The 20,425-nt window shown below is 41.2% G+C and overlaps 1 protein-coding gene across 1 annotated transcript in view; it reads right to left on the bottom strand.

Moving 5' to 3' along the window:
• Positions 1-1,119: 1,119 nt before the first annotated feature.
• The window catches only part of LOC124711135 (protein argonaute-2), a 266,005-nt gene continuing 246,699 nt past the window's right edge, over positions 1,120-20,425 (bottom strand). Inside the window, exons 19-22 of the mRNA XM_047241028.1 lie at positions 13,642-13,839; positions 13,084-13,326; positions 12,720-12,904; positions 1,120-1,449 (exon numbers count right to left, since the gene is read on the bottom strand). Of these exons, the coding sequence (XP_047096984.1) occupies positions 1,356-1,449; positions 12,720-12,904; positions 13,084-13,326; positions 13,642-13,839 (720 nt within the window). The 3' untranslated portion in view covers positions 1,120-1,355. The remainder of the gene's footprint in view (positions 1,450-12,719; positions 12,905-13,083; positions 13,327-13,641; positions 13,840-20,425) is intronic.

The raw sequence follows: 20,425 nt of genomic DNA, 5'->3' as shown, positions 1-20,425 counted from the left end.
GGGAAACCCTGTATATCATGGGGCTGGACAGTCAGGGCGAACACTGCCAATCACATAACATGATTTTAATGTGCTTTTAATAGTATAACAACAAGTGGCTTGTTCTAATAAAGCATACAAATAGGATCTGATAGACAGGAAGCAACCAATTAAAGGAGAAATACATAGGCAATCATGCGACACTGCCAGGCAGAGAGTAGTACGAGCACAGCAATATTTTGCTAACTTGATAAAAAAAGTATTGAAATGAAGCACAATTAAATTAAAGACAACACAACTTCAGTAATCACAATTGGAACCTTGTTAAACAGCAGCAGGACTTAACTGTGATAAAGGTCTGTCCTGGTCACTAACAAATAAATGTATATTATTTGTTTAAAGTGTAACACAGTAAGTGGATGACACACTTTCAAAACACATGCCATTGTGACCCTAACTTGTAGAATGGTATTTAGCATACCTTCCCACCTATGTAATGTAGAGAAATACCACATTCTGTATGAAAGCAACACAACGTGCGGCCGAACAATTAATTGAAAAAGCTGAGTGATGCTCACTGTTTTGAAATTGTGTAGTCCTAAGTGCTAATTTGTAATGGATTACATGTGAGGCTTCTGCACACAGTCCACTGAATAACTGTTCTGCTATTATAATACCAAGGATGTGAAACAGTTAACACCACAAACAATTTATAGAAAGTTCAGCAATGGCAAGATGATCAAGAGCAAAAAACTGAGGAGGAGGCTCAAGCAATTTTGCCTGAAGTGAGAATATGAGCTTGTATTAAAATAATGAAGAAAAAAATGTGGATCCAGGGGAAAGCTATCAACTATTTCTAAGTATGTTGCTCAGTCCTGCATAGGCTCATTTGCACAAATACCGGAAAATTAAACATAGTATCCACAAGAGATGAACCCACAGAAAAAATGGATATGACAATCTTGACAGTCTTTAATTACAAGTCAGAGCACTCAGCTGTAGTACGAGATGGAACGAGGCTAACCTCACACTTTACTTAAAAGCACCAACATTCCCTCTTTCCATTAGCTCAGCATAAACTGCAGCACCGATACAAAACGATTTATCATTTACTTAACAGGTCAATAATAATCTGAGAACTATCCAAGCAAAAAGTTTTATTAGAAAGCTAATTCCATTCCATTTCCACAGTACACTACTTCCTCAGCCATTAAAAAGTTGCTGAAGTCATGTTACCTAGAATTCCACAATAATTGTTAACAGTAAATTAAAACTTTATAAATTAGAAAAACAGCATAATACTAATACACTGCTGTATGATGGAGTCATAATTATGACAGTTTTAAAACAATATTTCAGTATATATAAATCCAAGATTATACAAAAAACATTGGAAAGTCTTTGATAATGTTGTCTTTAATGTCTCTCTGAGCTTGTTCTTCTGACAATTTGTCCAGGTCTATAGGTTGTCTGAAAATGTAAAAGAAAGTAATTAGTGAAAACAAGACCTTAATGCATTTAATCCTTAAAATAACACAATGCAAAACAAGGAAAAGTCCATCTGTAGTGAGTAATTGGTAAAATATTACTGCAGGTTTATGTGAACAGCTGCACCCCAGAAGTAAACTAAATTAGTTTTCTCTATTTGTGTGGAAAGCTTTCATATTTTTCTGAATTCTACTGACATCTTTAGGAAAACAGATTATGTTGGAATAAGATAAAATAATACAATGCCACTCCAAGTATTTATACGAGTCATAATATGCAAGACCTACAGAGTATAAATTTTTCACTTATTTACGCTGATCACATTACTGCACTGAGGAAATACACAAATAAGATTTTGAATAATATTTGTTATTTGATATTATTAATAAACCATACACATCAATTGATTCTACTACGAAATTTGACAATGAAGCTGGAGGAGTTGGCCACCAAAACTTTAGAAAAGTCAAACTGAATTTTATTACTAGCTAAGTGTTTCTTGTTTTTCTCAGCTGCTGGCAAGTTATTTCTGGACCAAAGAAAGGTACTTCAAATCTTTTTGAAGATTATTCTTATTTCTTGTATGAATTTCATAGTTCTTTATGACAAATTTAATGAGGGAGTAAATATTCTGGGGCAAGCACTCAGAATCTCCAGTTCCCTGAAGAGTCTTCTGCATGACTTGAGTTCACACAACAGTTTTAGATTCAGAATATTTTCGCTTGACCTCATGAGTTCCCCCAAAAATAGCCTTGTACAACATTATGGAAGTGAAGTTAGTTAAGAATAAAAGCCTTTTTTAAATTTTCATATCACCAATCTCTGACAATGTCCACATTGCAAATAATGATTTGTTTAGGCACTTCAGCAGCTTTATCATATACTCCACCAAATTAAATTTACTATCGAGTTGTAATCATAAGAATTTAACACTTTCAACCTCTTCTCTACACATGAAATAAAATTTTAGACATATACTGTGAGAAAATCTATAGTAAATGCTGGACTGCATAAACACTCGTACGGAAAGCTTAAAGACAAAAGTAACTTTTGCGTGATATGTCACTGCCAAGTAACATCGCTCAAAGACCCTGATTGTATGTAGAACGAACTGCTGCAGTACAGTACAGAAGGTAACAGCAAGAAACACACACGAGTGTGTGTATGTGGATGTGCTGCAACATGTCTCCCCAATGCATCTCTCACGTGTTTGATGGGATTTAAGTCAGGGTAACAAGCAGACCAGTCCATTTGCTGAATATCCTCTCATTCCTAGAGCTGCTCCACCTGTGCTGTTCAATGTGTAGCACATCTGAGGATCTAGAGATCAGATCACCCGTGCAACATTATGCCTCCTCACACCATAACACCTGGACCATCAAAGTGATTAATTCGATGGTGCTGGACATACCCTCAAATGGCAAGATGTGTAAATACACAATGCACCCAGGAACATTGTTGATGGAACCCTCAAATGGCAAGAAGTATAAATACATAATGCACCCAGGAACATTGTTGAAGGAATTGAATGCCCTACCACAAGAACTCCTTTCCTTCCTTGTGGCCAGTGTGGCAGCTCATTGCACAGAACACACTGCCATCCATGGTGATCATGCACTCTATTAAGAACCATATCCTATCTTTTGTAAGGTCCAGATCTTTTGTAAGGTTCAGGAGACCATTATAAATTGTCATGGCTTCAATGTAACTATTGTCTTTGAATACACTGGCATTTCTGTTCATTTTACTGTGGATTTCTTTTAGTTATCAGTACAAGTTCTTTCCACACACGGGACAAAGTTTCCTCAAGCTATGTTACTTGGCAGTGACACATCACGTGGAAGTTCCTTTCATCCTTAAGTTTTGCATGCCAGTGTATTAATGTCCACGAATATTTCATTAACCACTGTTTCTGAAACTATACTTCATTTGCTATTACAATGTTTGTATCAACAGCAAACATAACAAAATTGGCATCTTCCAATGTCACTGATGAAAGATCATTAACACACATAAGGGAAAGGGCATATGGTGGAACCTTGTCAGACACTGCATGTAACAAGTTCTCAGTTGGGTGATGAATGAAACCTTAATACAGAACTCTTTCCTACTTACTGTCAAAGAGAGATGATATGAACCATTGTGTGGCATTTTCTGCCACACTATAATACTACAATTTAATTAAAAAGATATTGTGATTTACAGTGTCAAATGGCTTTGACAGTTTGCACAATATACCAGTGGCTTGCAATTTTTCTGATGATTGAAGTACATTCTTGCACTATGCATAAACAGCTTTCTCAATATCAGAACCTTTTAGAAATTCTAACTACGACTTGCAATGTATTATTTGCAGTCGGATGGTGAAGAAGCTGCCTTTATATTACCTTTTCTGAAATTTTTGAGAATGAATTATTTTTATTTTGAAGATTTTATTGGTCTCTGGGGTCTTTTTAGAGCCCAAGGCTCATTTAACTACAAAGAAACAGTTTTAATGTTGGTGTGGACTTCTCATCCTCCAGATATGCTTTTAAAGACTTTTTACTGTAACAGCGTAAAATATTTATGTTCATATCACATTTGTAGAACACCAATTTGAAATTATTGCAATGGGGTCAGGAAATATTCCTGGCAGACAATATGTGATTTCCGATGTTCTATTCAACTTTACTATGAAAATAAGAACTTGGCAATAGTGCTCCTACTCTCTCTCTCTCTCTCTCTCTCTCTCTCTCTCTCTCTCTTTACACACACACACACACACACACACACACACACACACACACACACACACACACACACACACACAACAAATTCACAGTTAGGAATTGCATTTTGTTGAAGTGCCATGTGGTGTTTTATTTTATTCATCATGGATGACGAAACACGTTTTGAAATGGGCTATAGTCTTGAGCAGGTTTTAGCAGATTTAGAAAAGAGTGATAATGAATCAATTTTTGGAAATGAAGATGAGAATGATGATGATGCAGATATGATTGAGGAAGATATATAGATCAGAGATGAAGCGGATGTGAGTGATAGATTGCACAGCCAGATTTAAAAAAAAAATTAGTTTATAAAACCGAACTGACCTTTAAAATCCCTGAAAATCATCATGTGAACCTTCTTCTTCTTCTTCTTCTTCTTCTTCTTCATACACTTTAAATGGTTTATTTATCGAGACATTAAGAGGCTGCAATTGTGAAGTCAGTCCTCCAAAACTACAGCAAGCTCTGTGTTTCCCTGTCTCAATTTGTGTTCCACAGGATTTTTCAAATGGCTACTAAACTGATCTAGTACAAGAAGAGAACTCTTATTGAATAAAGCACCTTTCCTTCTCTCCCACACTCTGTTAATCCATAATTTCATATCCGCCTCAGCCATCCAAATCTTTTCATGTATGTGAACAACAACATCTGTGCGGTATTTCAGGTTTTGGCACTGTTTTGCACTTAAAAATGATCATTAGATAAAGTTTAGTACTGTCAGCACAACATGAAAGGACAACAATGTAGTGCAGTTTTCCATGACCACTTATTTTTATAGTTACAGTTTTAGTACCTTCCATAGCAAGTTTGTTACTCAGCACATCAAACGTTGGAGAAGTTTTGTCCATATTTGGTTTAGCCCCACACTGGTTTTCTTTTCATGTTGAATAATAAAGCTGTGGAAGGATAATGTTTTCTCTTCATATTCTTGTGGCATTTTCTGAGGTGTTTTGGTTTGCATGCTAAGTTTATGATGCTTTATAAGCCTGTTAAGTTCTACAGTAGTGCTAGCTTACAAGCACGTATTTGAATTATCTCTGTATTCCAATGCCATTTTGACGGTTTCCTTGAATCCATTACAATAAATCATCATCTAGTTTTGGTCACTCTGCATTCAGTCCTCTTTCTCATTTTTTTCAGTTCTTCACTAGCCAACCAATCACAAATGATATTTTTCTGTTGGTGGAGGTCGAAATGCTGATCTGTTTCCATGTTGTTCTGCATATGCTATTACTTTCGATTTATAGCCCACATCATAGGAATACTTTTATTTTTTTCCATTACGAAAGTATCTAGTTACCAATAATACACATCTGTTTCAAGTTCACTGGCATTGTAGGCTGCAATAATGCATCACAGGCTACACAGTGTTCTGGGTTTGTGATGGAAGGGTGAGAGGGAGACAGTGTCAGCAAGCTTCTGAATCCCTGCAACTCTTTTTCAAAGCATCGGTGCACTGCTACCGTCAGTTGAATACATTGTTGCCAGGTAGAGAGGGGTTTCCCACAGCATCGAATATATACTCATTTTTAAGACTGGTGGGAATTTTACATAAAACACTGGATATTTTTATATTACTTTAGAGTATAAGATGTACCTGAATTTTGGAGGCAATTTTTCAAAGAAAGAAGTGCAGTCTGTAAAATACAGTACGTAACACTGTACCACCTAATGTGCACAAGCAGGCTTCGAGGAACGTAATATGTGACACTGCACATATTACACATCACCTTAGACCACAATTACAACAAGGACAGACTGTCTCAGGCTTTTGATCACCAATCAAATGCAGAATGTAACAGTAATGCATATCAATAATTGTGCAGATGACAGTAAAATTCTACACTCATACCTTGAACCCTAGGTTCAACTTAACTCTACAGAACTGCAGGCATTCTTTGCACATGGGAAAATTACAGTATTATTATGTAGTGTGTGGTATATTTTTTTAACTAAATTATGTGTGTTTTATATTTCAAACATAATACATAACTACAACTTATACATAGCTTAATTATAGCAAGCAACTATGGAGTTAATAATTTCAACGCTGTGCATGGATCTCTCAATAAATCATTATTATTTTTGTAGAAATATTTTACATTTTATCACCATAAAGCTGTTAGAATCACTTAGTAATTCCAGCCCTGTTACCATAGTAGTACAGAGTTGAAAATTTGGGCTAGGGTTGAATTGCTTAATACACACACAGTAACTATTATGACAATGTTCCTTTTTGTTTACAGCTGTTTATTTTGATTCTTAGTTACTGCCTGTCAACAGATATCATTGCACATACATCACCTTAAAGCATAACCACAACACATAGGCAGCTCGCTCGTTGATAAAACATGAAAACCTTATATTGATCACACACACGTTTACTGTTGTGAATATAATCATTAGCACATTTTTTTTATTATGTACTACCTGGAAGCCTCAAATCAATCATACAGAAGTTTTCTAGTGTGAATACTTTTCATCCATATGATCATAACTCATTATAATTAAGAATATTACTCTCGTGTATTTTGGTATCTAAACATTTAGTATTATAAATATTGTAATGGTGCATGTTGAATAAATGAAATGAAAACCACAACACAGTACACAATGAAACATGCGCCCACATGCCCACACCTGCAGAAGCAGAACCAATTAAATTGCCTTTCGCTTGGTAAGCAGTGCAATGGTTTCCCACCAAACCCTGGAAGCAATGCGCTGCAAAAATGCCCTCAAATTCAAAGAAATTTCTCATGCTTGCTTGCCCTGTTGGAAATTTAGGCACATGTGCAAGATTGGGACGTGGCCGGGGGGGGGGGGGGGGGGGGGGGGGCATCGTGTGGATGAACCTTTACAGATTTCCTAAAATGAGTATACGTCTTATACTTTGGAAATGGAGAACGGAAATGATGATGATGAATTCCAACTTAGAATCTAAAGTGGCTGCAAGTGTGAAAGAAACTTGGGTATCACTAAGAAACTGTTATTCATTTCTTAGACAAAAAGTTCTTTCAGAGTGTGCTGACACAGCAGCTTTGCTCTTAGAAACCATATATAACCGCTCACTTGTTTAAAGATCCGTACCTAATGACTGGACAGTTACACAAGCACACCAATACTGAACAAAGGAAATAGGAGTAACCTCCTGGATTGCAGACAACTATCGCTAATGCAGTTTTGCAGTAGAGTTTCGGAACATACACTGTGTTCGAACATGAGATACCTCAAAGAGAACAATTTATTGACTAACAACCAACATGGATACATAAAATACTGTTCTCGTGAAATTCCACTTGTTCTTTATTCTCACAAGGTAATGACTGCTATTAACAGGGAATATCAAATTGTATTTCTTGTCAGAAAGGTCACAGTTCTTAGTAACTCATGGAAAGCCATCAAGCAAAACAGAATTAAATCTGGCATTCCCCAACTAAGTGTTATGGGACCTCTGCAGTTCTCCATCTACAAAAACGATTTAGGAGACAACCTGAGTAGCCCTCTTAGAGTGTTTGCAGATGATCTGTCATTTACCATCACATAAGGTCATCAGGTGATCAAAACAAATTGCAAAACAATTCAGATATGATATCTGTATGGTGTGAAAAGTGGAAATTGACTCTAAATAATGAGAAGTGTGAAATTACGCACACGAGTACTAAAAGGAATCCATTAAATTTCAGTTACAGAATAAAAAAACACAAACCTAAAGGCTGAAATCAAACAATGGAAACTCCAGGTAAGAGTATCAACAATGTAGGAAAAGACAGATAGCTCCTTACTGTAAAGAAGACACGTCAAGTTACAGACAGGCACAATTAGACATATGTCTTTCGGCCACAGCCTTCATCAGTAAAACGTGCACGCTACGGTGTGGGGATAGTACGTTACCGTAGGTTTAGGCCAGGATAATTACGGGAGTGGAAAATGTGTTGCATGGAGAACTCCCATCTGTACAGTTCAGAAAAGCTGGTGGTGGATGGAAGGATCTAGATGGCTTGCTTAGTGAAGCAGCCACTGAAATCAAGTGTGTTATGTTCAGCTGCATACTGTGCCACAGGATGGTCTACTTTGCTCTTGGCAACAGTTTGGCAGAGGCCATTCATCCCGGTGGACAGCTGGTTGGCAGTCATACCAATAAATAAAGCTGAGCAATGATTGCAACGGATCTAGTAAATGACATGGCCGCTTTCAAAAGTGGCCAAGCCCTTGATGGGATAGGATAAACCTGTGACAGGACTGGAATAGGAAGTGCTGGCTGGGTGGATTGGGCAGGTTTTACACCTGAGTCTTCCACAGGGATATCATCCTTGTAGCAAGTGTTCCGAATTGGGAGGATGCTGTGGAGGTCGGTCACACGACGGAACACCACTTCAGGGGAGGTGGTTAGTATGTCTGATAGGATGTCCCTCATTTCAGGACACGATGATAAGTAATCAAACCCATGGTGATGGATATGGTTCTACTGTTCCAGTCCGGGTGATACTGGGTGATGAAGGTGACACTCCTTTGTGGCTGGTTCTTGGAGGTGGTGGGAGGGATGGGGGTGTTAGGGGAAATGGCATGGGGATCTGTTTGCAGACTAAGTCTGGGGGATAGTGCCAGTCTGTGAAGGCCCTTGGGAGACCATCAGCATACTCAGCAAAGGAGTTTGTCAATGCAGACATGCTGTTCCTGGATATCCTGGCTATATGGGAGGGAGTCTTTGGTGTGAAAGGTATGACAGCTGTCAAAATGCAGGTACTTTTGGTGGTTGGTGGGCTTTATGTGGACAGAGGTGCAGATGGAGCCATCGGAGAGGAGGAGGCAGTGTTCAATAGCGGTAAGACTATGGGTGTGGGGAATGTTGGTTGTTAGGGAGATGGCATCAACAGTGATGACTAGGGATCCAGGAGGCAAAGGGAGAGAGGGGGATGGTGGAGAGTTGGGAAGAAAGTGGTTGGTGTCTGTAATGTGGGAGATCCTTCCCTCCACACCAGCTTTTCTGAACTGTGCAGCTGAGAGTTAACCTTACAGCACATTCTCCACCCCAGTAATTGTCCTGGCCTCAACCTACAGTAACATAGCGTCCCTGCACCATCCACCCAACAGTTTCCATCCCCTCTGTCCTATCTTCTCCTCCCCAATCTCATCTCCCACCCTGTTTATTTGCAGCCCTCTGCCAATGCATCCACCAGTCTTTTCCTGCTCCTCTCCTCTTTTGCTACTTTTGTTTCCCACCTCCTTGCCCCACAACTTCCTGATGCTGTGCCTGTTGGTGGTCTAATCCCTGCACACTTCACCAGAGAGCATTTGTCTCTCTCCCCATCCGTACACTACTATCCCTTACCCTTCCCCACCCCCTCACGATTGCTGCTTGCGATCCCACACAATGCTGCATTCCAACCCAAAATGCTGGAGTTAGCAGTAGGTCTACTCAGTGCTTGTCTGCCCTCTTCTGGAGTATTGCTGTGGTTTGTGTGTGTGTGTGTGTGTGTGTGTGTGTGTGTGTGTGTGTGTGTGAGAGAGAGAGAGAGAGAGAGAGAGAGAGGAGGAGGAGGAGGAAGCTGTTTGACAACCCTCGAGGCTCACTGTCTAAACAGCTGCCTTGACTTTTCCCTGAATTGTATATGATGTCAATGAGGATCAAGGTGCCACTTTCATTGAGACATCAAAGTGACAGAGATATGGTACCAATCTGCTGGAATATCATCAAGATGGGAGACTACTATCTGTCCCTTTAGTGAGATGTACTATATACAGTTCATTGATTGGTAGGAAAACTATGTTAAGATACTTTGAGGGGAAGAGAGAAGGAAATATAAATTCACAACTATGTAATTCTTACAAATTAATAAGTGTTTTCATGTTTATACTTCATTAAAACCTTTGTTCATATTGAAAATTGGTGCCAGTGGAAGAAAATAAATAAATAAAAAATAAAAAAATAAAGACCATAGGAATAACTAACAAGCGGCACAGATTGACCTTTAAAGGGTGTGGAGTTATGACACTAATTAGCCAATATTTCAAAGTCTAACAAGCCCATCTCTTAAAAGTATTTGTACTGAAAGTGCCTGAACTACACTTGCAAAGCTGCAACTTGCCATTCAGTATTCATTTTGCTACTATCCATCAATTCTGACTGCTAAAAGGACACTACTATCCATCAGTTTCAATATGCCAGATAGTATCAAAAAACACTAAATTTAATGTAGTGACCCAATTTAATTACATGTTAATATGGAAATTTCTTTCCTCAAAAGCCTAATGCAGAATAATTTGCAAAATCCCCAACACTGGAAGTGTCAAAAATCTTACGCCTACAGTTACTGCGTTACAACATCTTAACTGTGGGCTACGGATTGTGTTGTTGGCAACCAGTTCAGCCCCAACAACTGCTGAGAATTTTAATGAAAATCATGAGAGTTGCCAAAGACTTTCACTATTCTGCTGACTGCCTTGGGCGGGGAGGGGAGGAGGAGGAGGATACAGAGATTTTGCAAGAGCTTATTCCCACGAACGGAGGACCAGTGGCAATGCCAAAGTGACCACACCTCCTGACAGACAGCAACACAGAGATCATCGGAGGGAATATAAGAATTAGTGGGTTGAGGTACGAGGACTGCAACCTTGGCAGCAGCAGTCTCGTTTCCTGTCAGACCGACGTGACAATATGCTACCGCCACACCACGTCGGTGACCTTTCTTTCAAATGTGTAGAATAAGAATAAACAAACAAAAATGAACAGCTTGGAGCTAACCAAATGTATAACATATGGGGGCTAAGGAATTGTGCTGTTTTTGGCTGAAAACTGGCTGTGAGAGAGGGAACATTCCCATGGTGGAATAATCAGCCTCCATCTTTCCACTGATTGGGCCGTTTTTAAACACACACACACACACACACACACACACACACACACACACACACACACACACACTATTACCCAGTCTTCTCAGAACCTAAAAATGCAGAACTCTATTGGTGTTCTGATACGGTGGCACGAGTTCTGAATGAACAAATGATTATTGTCTCCAACTTCACTTGCCACGTTTTTCCTGGGTGAGGCAACGATGGTGTCTTCTGTAGGCCCAACTGTTATTAAATGTCAGACTTCTAACCGTAGCCCCACATCTAAAAAATTCTGGTTCAGTTCAGAGCTATCCTTTCAAAGCACAGCATGCTTCCATGTGATGCTCCTTTAGCCAGACAGTCAGAACCTGGGACATAAAATTGGCAGTGGCCCTTCTCACCCCAAATCTTCTGTGAAAAGTTGTGAACCTAGCTCTGAGACAACCCAAATAACTCTGCTACCTGTCTGATTTTCTGCCATGAGGCTTTGAGCACAATTTCACATATTTTTATCTGTTAGGATATGTGGATGTTCAGAATGAGGTTTGTCATCAATTGACAGCTCACTATTTTTGAAATATACAACCACTCACACTCAAGTTCTTTTCCATCGTGTCATCTTTGTAAACTGGTTTCAACATCACAACAATTTGTAACATTTTGCCAGGATGGGAAGAAAAATGTTACAGCCATGCTAGTTCACTAACAACTGTCATCATAAAAAGCAAAGTGAGTGAGTAAGTGTGTGTGTGTGTGTGTGTGTGTGTGTGTGTGTGTGTGTGTGTGTGTGTGAGCAAAAACAACTGTGGTGTAGAAATTCACTACAGATAGGTAAAACCCTTCTGGACTCTTGATACAGTTGTGAGACACATCCCTATTTGGGAGAAGGGGAAGGAAGCTGTGTATTAAGCAAATTCTATCCAGGGCAGTGCTATTTTAGCAGGTTAGGAACCCCATCTTACACCTGTAATACAGCATCACAAGGAAACCAGACACACAATGCGGAGAAAACAAGGAAAGAAGAGAATGAAAGAGCTTGTGATGAGATGTTAAGAGAAGAACACTAAATATGAACAGATATTATAAAAATGAGGTGGTGTCTACAAAACTGGCAACAAAAGGAATACAAGCGGTAGACAAAGATTTAATTATTACCTGAAAAAAAAGTCACACAATTAATTCTTCGTTTATTTGCAGGTCTATGTTTGCAGTCCTGGCACACACTGAAATCTGCGCACCACAACACTGTAGCATAGCGAAGAGGGTGGTGGGAATGATATGCCATTTCGTTTTGGCTCATGCCAGCATGCTACAATATGGTGCTGTGGGGATTTCGGTGTGTGCCAGGAGTACAAACACACACCTGCAGAGAAAGAATAAATTATGTGACTACTATTTTCAAAGTGATAATTAAAACTTTATGACTATCCATAGTATGTGGAAAACACAGACTACAAAAAAATAATGTTTCAGCATTTGTTAGGCAATCAGGAAAGAGCTTCCACAGTATTAAAGGAAGCCCCATGGTGTAAAAATTGTCTTAACAAAAGATTCTATGAAATTTAAGTTCCCATCATGGACAACTTCAAATGACACATCTCACAAATGAAAGTAACTGACATGAAGGGAAACAAAGCTAGAGAGACTTACCCTTCAATATAAGTCCGTGCTCGGTAGGCCGCGAGGTGGGCATAATACGTTGGAGCAGGATATGAAACGCTGCGAGTGCACCTTGAGAACAGGTGACAGAGGTAATATGTCAACTGCTCCAGCTCGTCCACACTCATATTGGAATCATCCCACAGCGTACGGTATTTTGTCGGTCGGCTTACACCCTAATGAATTAAGAAATACATTAGATAAAACATTTTTCATTTGCTTTTCTACTTAATTTGAATGTAGACTATAACTTTCTGTGTCAGGTCCTGAATGACTGATATTTTCATTTTGATGTGTCTTATAAATAAGTAACCTCTAACTTGTGGAAAATCCAACATATTGCCATCATTCTAACCTGTATGCTTGCGTGGCTGACAAGGTAAAAATCAATGTGCCTGGGATGCGTTATTTTGGTATCTACAATAGTTCCTGCTGGAACATTGTTGTTTTTGCCATCTGAATCTTCTGGTCTTTTTGGAAAAAAACGTGTATGATGACGCTTCTGTACAACCAAGAATGTAATGGCAGGTTCATATGTCCCAGTTCCAGCCAAGGTACGGCAGGCAGCCTTTATTGCATTCAACTCTTCTCTGAGAACCTGGGGAAAAATAGGTTTGGAACATTACATATCTATACGCAAATTTTACTAACATTAAATGTTGTAATAGCGGCCTGTCTCCTTTTCACTGGCATGCAAGACGTTGCAGTTAAAATAGAATTATCACAGTAAAACTTAGAAGCTGAGTCACATATTAACCAGGATAGGCGATATCTAAACAAATCGGGAAACAGTGTTCAGCTTTACTGCCACCAGTAAAAACATGAAAATTACAGAAAACTTAAAATTACACACACACATCTGTTATCTTAAATCTAGTGAGATGCAGAAAAAAAGATTGAACAACTGACTTACCACTGCAAATTGACCTTCACTCACTCCATCTCTATAAAATATCAAGCGCTCTGGCTTAAGACCTCCCGTCTTTTTGTAGAAAAACTTTAGTTGGCTAAGCATTATTTCCTTCAGTTCTTGAATAATTTCTTGTCTCGGTGACTGCAGACGGTACTGAAGATTGTACTGGAAGGCATCTGGATCGTGGCTTGCACAAACCTGTCACAGTAAACACCAGACCAACAATTTACAAAGTATACATAAGAAAATATAAAAATCAAAACCTACATCTGTAACTAAGACAGAATTTTTAACTCTCAGTACAACATTTCCTTCCATTTACAGGTAGCTTTTTCCATTTCTTCATTTGTGTGTTTAAACACAGGAAAGGAAACACACAGTAATATTAGTATCACACAGTGAATTATCTTTTGGATGCATCATGCTTCAGACCTGTGCAATGAAGAAACGGACACACACCTATACTGCTAAATTGTCTGAGCTATCTAACTTGTGCCAGCACTGCAGCTCAAGTGGGGTGACGAGTTGGGATAGGTAGACCAGACCAGGCAAGGAGAGGAAGGATGCAGGGAGTGAGAGGGAAGGAAAGCTGACATCAGGGGGAGACACACATCACGTGCTTAGAATGGTACGTAGCTCTGGTGAGACAGTTCTGGCTGCCAGCAAGGCACGTTGTCCACAGCGCAGGAGGAGTGCAATGGCAGTGGGAGGCAAAACAGAGGAAGAGGGAAAGCTGTGAATGCAGAATGAGAAGTTGAGAGTGCTTGTGGAGGGTGGAGTTGCATGTAGGGCATGAAGTAGTGCAGACTGAGGCCAGGGGATTACAGGATTGAACAATACAGGTTGTGAAGAAGGCATTGAAATATGGCAACTGTGCTTGGTAGAAAGTTCTGTCACTATATGACCAAATCTCATTTGGCCGACAGTTTTGAGGTGGCCATTCACTTGGATGGACAGATGAGTGGTGGTAATGATTATGTAAAATGTGCAGAAATTACTGGTATACGAATTGACTGCTTTAACAGAGGGTCCTGCCTTTGATAGGACAGGACAAGACAAGCCTGCTATAGAAATGGAATGAAATACGATGTGTGGCTGCATTGGACATGTTTCACACATGGGTCTTCCATAGAGGTGTGAACTGAGTGGTAACGGGTTGGGAGCAAGTGTGTCATAAGGATCGACTATAATATTCCTTAAATTGGATAGAATACCACTCTGGGAGGGGGTGCAAAGGATTGTGGGTATGATGTTCCACATTTCTTGGCACAATGATAAACAATAAAAGCCCAAGCATAGGATATGGTTCAGTTGTTTCTGGCCAGCTTAATAGTGAGTGATCAGAGGGTGGATAGAGGAGGGGGTGGGGGAGTGGGGGCGGAGTTGCTCCTTTGCAGCAGGGTCCTGGGTGGTCACACTAGGACAGGAAATCATTTGTAGACTAGGACTGGAAATTAATTACCTTAGTAAGACTGTCAGCACATTGGGCAAGGAATCACTCTTCAATGCAGATGCATCATCCACAGTTAGATTGGCTGTAAGTCATGAACATGTTGGCATAGGATGATGCCCATGACTATACAGCAGATGTGTATAACTTCCCTCAAAGGGCAAATTATGTCTGATACTGTTGTTAGATGTTTAAGTAAGAAATGAGCTGGTGGATTTGGAGTTGGTACGGCATTGGGATAGGCAAGGCCATGGACAATGGGGATGTTAGTGTACAGGGGGTGGGGTGTCCACACTGACGAGAGGGGATTCAGATAATGGGGTTGGGAAGGAAGTGATTCATGTTTTTGAATGGTGAGTTAGGCTGTGAGCAATTGGTTGGAGGTATTGGTCAACAAGAGCTGATACTCTTTCAGTGGGAGCACAGTAACCAGCTGCAATGGGGTATCCAAGATGGGTGTGCATCACAGACAGTGAATAGGTGGGACGAGGAGTAAGCGGATTCAGTGGAGAGACTGTGGTATGGGCCTTAGAACTTCAGTAGGCACTTTGAGCATATGCTGGACTTCTACGATGGTATCTTCGCAGAGCATATGCTGGACTTCTACGATGGTATCTTCGCAGCAGTGTTTCAATAGTCAAAGACTGTCTGTGGATGCCTTCTGTCATGTAATCACTGTGGTTCATCTCTAGAGTGGTGAGGCCTTTTGTCTGATACAGGGCCATTTTTGAAGAAGCAGAGGTTTGCGTTCTTGGGGAACAAATCTAGGAAAGGAGGGTGAGGCTAGCCTGGCACTAAGAAATTCCTGTAAGGTACCAATCGTGTTTGTTTGTTTTGTTTTAGGGCACAAAAACAACTAGGCCATACGCGCCCATGTCAGAACCATAGAACATGAAGACAAAAAAAGGAGTTAAAACAACTGCATGTTACTCTCAATCAAAAGAAGGAAAGAGAGCTAAGAACAAGGAAAGGAAGACAGCTAAAAATAAGGACTTGGAGAAAGGTACATAAAATATGCCACAGAGAAATGGAGGTCCTGTACTAAATATTAAATGTCTATCACCATATTGCTACAACAGATAAAAAGTAAAATGTGGTCAACAGCCCACATGTCGTTCACTAAAACAGGTGATAACTTAGATGGGAAAAATAAATGAGAACTTAAGTGGCTAAAAAAAGAGCATTCTGTCAGGAGATGGCGAATCGTCAAATGCTGAAGGCAATGAGCACAAAGTGGTGGGGGAGCACCACTTAACAAATGGGGATGGCTAAAAAGACAGTGCCCGGTATGCAACCTAGCTAAAATGATCTCCTCACGGAAAGAGGGCTGAGAAGAGGTCATCCAAGCTGCTGGGGGAGGTTTAATTAGCTGGAGCTCGTTCCCACGAAGGGAGGACCAGTGCCGATGCCGAAATGACACCACCTGCTGACAGATGGCAACAGAGATCATCGCACAGAATGGAGGAACTAGTGGGCCGAGGTAAGAGGACTGCAGCCTCGGCAGCAGCGTCAGCAGCCTCATTCCCTGTCAGAACGACACGACCAGGAACCCACATAGACATTACAGTGACTCCATTGAGGGTGAGCAAGTAACAGCCTTCCCGGACTTGTCACACTAAGGGATGGACGTTGTAAAGCACACAAGGCTCCGAAGGGCACAGAGTCTGAGCAGATGACACAATCGAAAAGTCTGTGCCGCAGGATGCACTGTGTGGCCCGATACAGGACGAAGAGCTCTGTTGTAAATACTGAGCAGTCTTTCAGAAACCGATACTGAAAATTGTTGGTGGCAATGGTGAAGGCACACATGACACTACAGACAGTCCAAGAGCCACCAGTGTACTCCAAGGTGCTATCACGAAGTTCCACGTGAAGGTCGTGAAACTTACGCCAATAGAGCACGGCTGGAGTAGTGTCCTTAGGAAGCGAATGAAGGCCGAGGTGAACACGGGCCACTGCACGAAGCCAGGGTGGTGAAGGGTTCACACCCATTGGCAAAGTGGCAGATGGCGTGAAGTAAAGCTGCCAGAGCAAGAGTTGCAAGTGAACTGCAGGAGGTAACAGAAGAGGGACGTGCCCCATACTGGCGAACAAAGGAGTCACCGAAGATTGAGGTACGGGATGGGTGGCCAGGCATGGCAGACGTATCTGCTGAGGAGAAAGTCACGGTGGTATGACAGCAGTAGTTTGGCAGCTTCTGCAGACAGACTCTCAACCAGGCTAGTGTGAAAGGTGCCAGTAGCAAAACGAATGCAACAATGGTGGATAGCATCGAGACTGAATACGAGGAATGGACGTGCAGATGCACAAACGAGACTGTAGTATAGTTTTGAATGGACAGGGTACCTGTACAAACTGAGGAGGGTGGTCTGATCCACTCTCCAGGAGGTACTGCTGAGGACACACAGGACACTGAGGGAACGTGTAAAGAAGGCTGCCAGGTAAGACGTGTGGGAGGACCGAGAAAGATTCCTATCGAGTACAAGCCCCAGGAATTTCGTAGTTTCAACAAACGGAAGAACAACATGCCCGTATTGTCAATGCTCCACGAGTAAAGACGATCGAGATGTCGCTGAAGACACCTCTCGAGGAGACTAGTCCGTGGATGACTGCAATCGGTCGCATAATCGTCAATGAAAAGGGAGCCAGTGACGAAATGGTCAACTGCAGAATGCTTTACTCAAATCCACACTTTGTGGTGGCTAGTAAATTGTGAGACTTGAGCCACCGTACCGGCCGTGGATAAATCTCACTTTCCCTTATCTCGTGAACACAGCCGGTGAGAGAAATGGGGAAATAGAAGGAATGTGTTTGTCCTTACCGGGCTTATGTGTGGGTATGACAGTGGCTTCTTGGTAGCTTCTGCGAAATGCGCTCTCTGCCAAAATGCATTGTACATATGAAGGGAAAGTGCTTGCCCGCCAGAGAAAGGTTCTGCAGCATCTGAATGTGAACATCGTCTGGCCCTGGGCAGAGGATCGAGATGAAGTGAGTGCACGATCTAGCTGCCTCGTAGTAAAAGCGGAGGTGTAGCACTCACCATTCTGAGAGAAGAGAAAGGTATCACCGAGCCACCTCCACTGGTTTCCAATGGAAGAAGGCAGAATAACGGTGGGTGCAGCTCGAAATCTCCACAAAATAGCGGCCCAAGGCGTTTGAGATAGCAATAGGGCCCACTGTGATATCATCTACTATTGTCAGGCCGGAAATTGGGGAATGGACCTTGGTCCCAGAAAGCCATCGGAGGTTGGTCCACACGACGGCAGAGGGAGTGGAACTGTTAAAAGAACTAGTAAATGAAATCCAACTAGCTTTTTTGCTATCCCGAAGAATGCGACGATACTGTGCACGCAACTGTTTATAAAAAATGCACTTTTCCATCGTAGGATGACAGTTAAAAATGTGGAGAGCATGTCTCCGCATGTGAATTGCGTCGCAGCATGCCTCAGTCCTCCGAGGGACCAGCCTCCAGTCAGCCCTAAAAAGCTGCCATTTGGGTGCACACGCAGGTGGGGTAGGAGTCAGCAAACGGATTGCATATGGGAAACGGTCGCTCGAGTACGTGTCAGACAGTACATACTACTCAAGACGCTCTGCAAGCTCGGCAGTACAGGTTCAAATTGGATTAGGTAGGGGTGTGTGTGTGTGTGTGTGTGTGTGTGTGTGTGTGTGTGTGTGTTTTTAGTCTGAAAGGAATATGGGTGCCTTGTGTTTTTAATGCAGGATTTTGGAGAGCTTTGGTTGGATGAATCAGTGGCAAAAATGTGTTTCAAATGTAGGAATGGGAAAACAGCAGGTCTCTGAAGAGTCCAATATGACTGAACTTTGGAGACGACAGCAGAATGTGTGTTGTGTTAATGGGTAATGGTCCTCTGAGTAGGACGTCGGCAAACTGGTAAAATCATCTGGACGTTTCATCCAGACGTAGGTCAGCTGGTTTCTATTTGAGAGAGAGGTTATAGATTACTTAAGTTGCACATGAACAGTGTCTTGGCGACAGAAGTGGTGGTTCAGGAATGACTTTGCTACAGAGATCTGTTTCTCAAGCATAAGGTTTGTGAGAGAGCAATTAGCCGAAACTGAATATTTGAAGGAAATTATTTTAGGTGTAGTAGCACCAAGAGAGGCAGCTTTTATTATTAGGCTGCTGGCTGGGAAGGGGGGGGGGGGGGGTGAGGAGGATATTCCATGGCTTAGGCAGCATTTCAGGAAAAGAATGTGGGACTGGGATTTAGCTAAGGATGGGTATAGGAATATTTTTTTTGGAGCTGACTGACAAATGGAGCAGGGATCAGTGTGGAGAAGGAATAGGAGAATAAGGCCATGTGCTACCCAAGTGACAGAAGTGACTGACAGTGCATGACAGCTTTAAGTGACAAAACAAGACTGCAGGTATAGCTGTGGAAGTGTTCTAGGTTAGCAATGTCCATGTGGCTGCTTGTCAATCTGCTATAACTGGTGACGTTTGAATTCAATCATATTTGAATCTTGTCACTTCACTAGGGGAGACAGGTACAGGGACAGCGACAGCGACAGTGACGTGTTTTCTCAGTGAAGCGCTAGAGTGGACACACTAGCTGCTATGAAATACTTATCATCCAATTTTACAAAAACTACTTGTGAAAAATTTTGATTCCCTTGCACCTTACAATGTAATAACTTCGCTAGACACAGGGCTGAATTTCTTTCTACTATTTGTAATAGTTAATGTGCTGCACGAAACAAAGTAAATGGCTGCACAACAATTTTTTAAGAGTTTGCAGAGGTAGAAATGCATTGCATAGACTTTGCATATAGTTCATTTTAGCTCATACATTTCTGCTTAAGAAATGTGACAAATATAACCTAAATTGTATTTTAAGTGGAGAGCATATGTGGCAAACAATTTGCATGTGTAGTGGCCAATTTGCCCTTGTGCATTGGCAGTCATGTAGTTGTATAAATCATATTTCATAAAGAATTCAAGGTACCAAAACAATGATTTTTGCAAATTATTGCATACAAAGAGGCACATATTTTGTCACAGATATAATCAAGACGTCTCTCTTACTGGTACTTTTAATGGTGTCACTTAAGGAGAGGTAGAACTCTCTTTTTCTGTTCAGTATCTGAGGTTTTTGTAGGAGCATAGCATTGGATAACTGTGACATTTCAAATATTTGTCTTAAAACATGCTGTCAGTAGCCTTTCCCTCTTCAGGGGACACTGCCTTACAGCAGCACTGTCCGTGCGGGCGAGGTGGTTTGTGTGGTCTGAATCCTGAGGGCTATGCCGGTGGTAGCTTAGCTACCAGCAAGGTCACCCATGCCAGATTGGCCAAGGGGGAGGAGCCAG

This window comes from Schistocerca piceifrons, chromosome 8 (assembly GCF_021461385.2).
Source record: "Schistocerca piceifrons isolate TAMUIC-IGC-003096 chromosome 8, iqSchPice1.1, whole genome shotgun sequence".
In the NCBI taxonomy this organism is placed as follows: Eukaryota; Metazoa; Arthropoda; class Insecta; order Orthoptera; family Acrididae; genus Schistocerca; species Schistocerca piceifrons.
The sequence above is the reverse complement of the archived record's forward strand: the minus strand, read 5'-3'. Positions and strand labels throughout refer to the sequence as shown.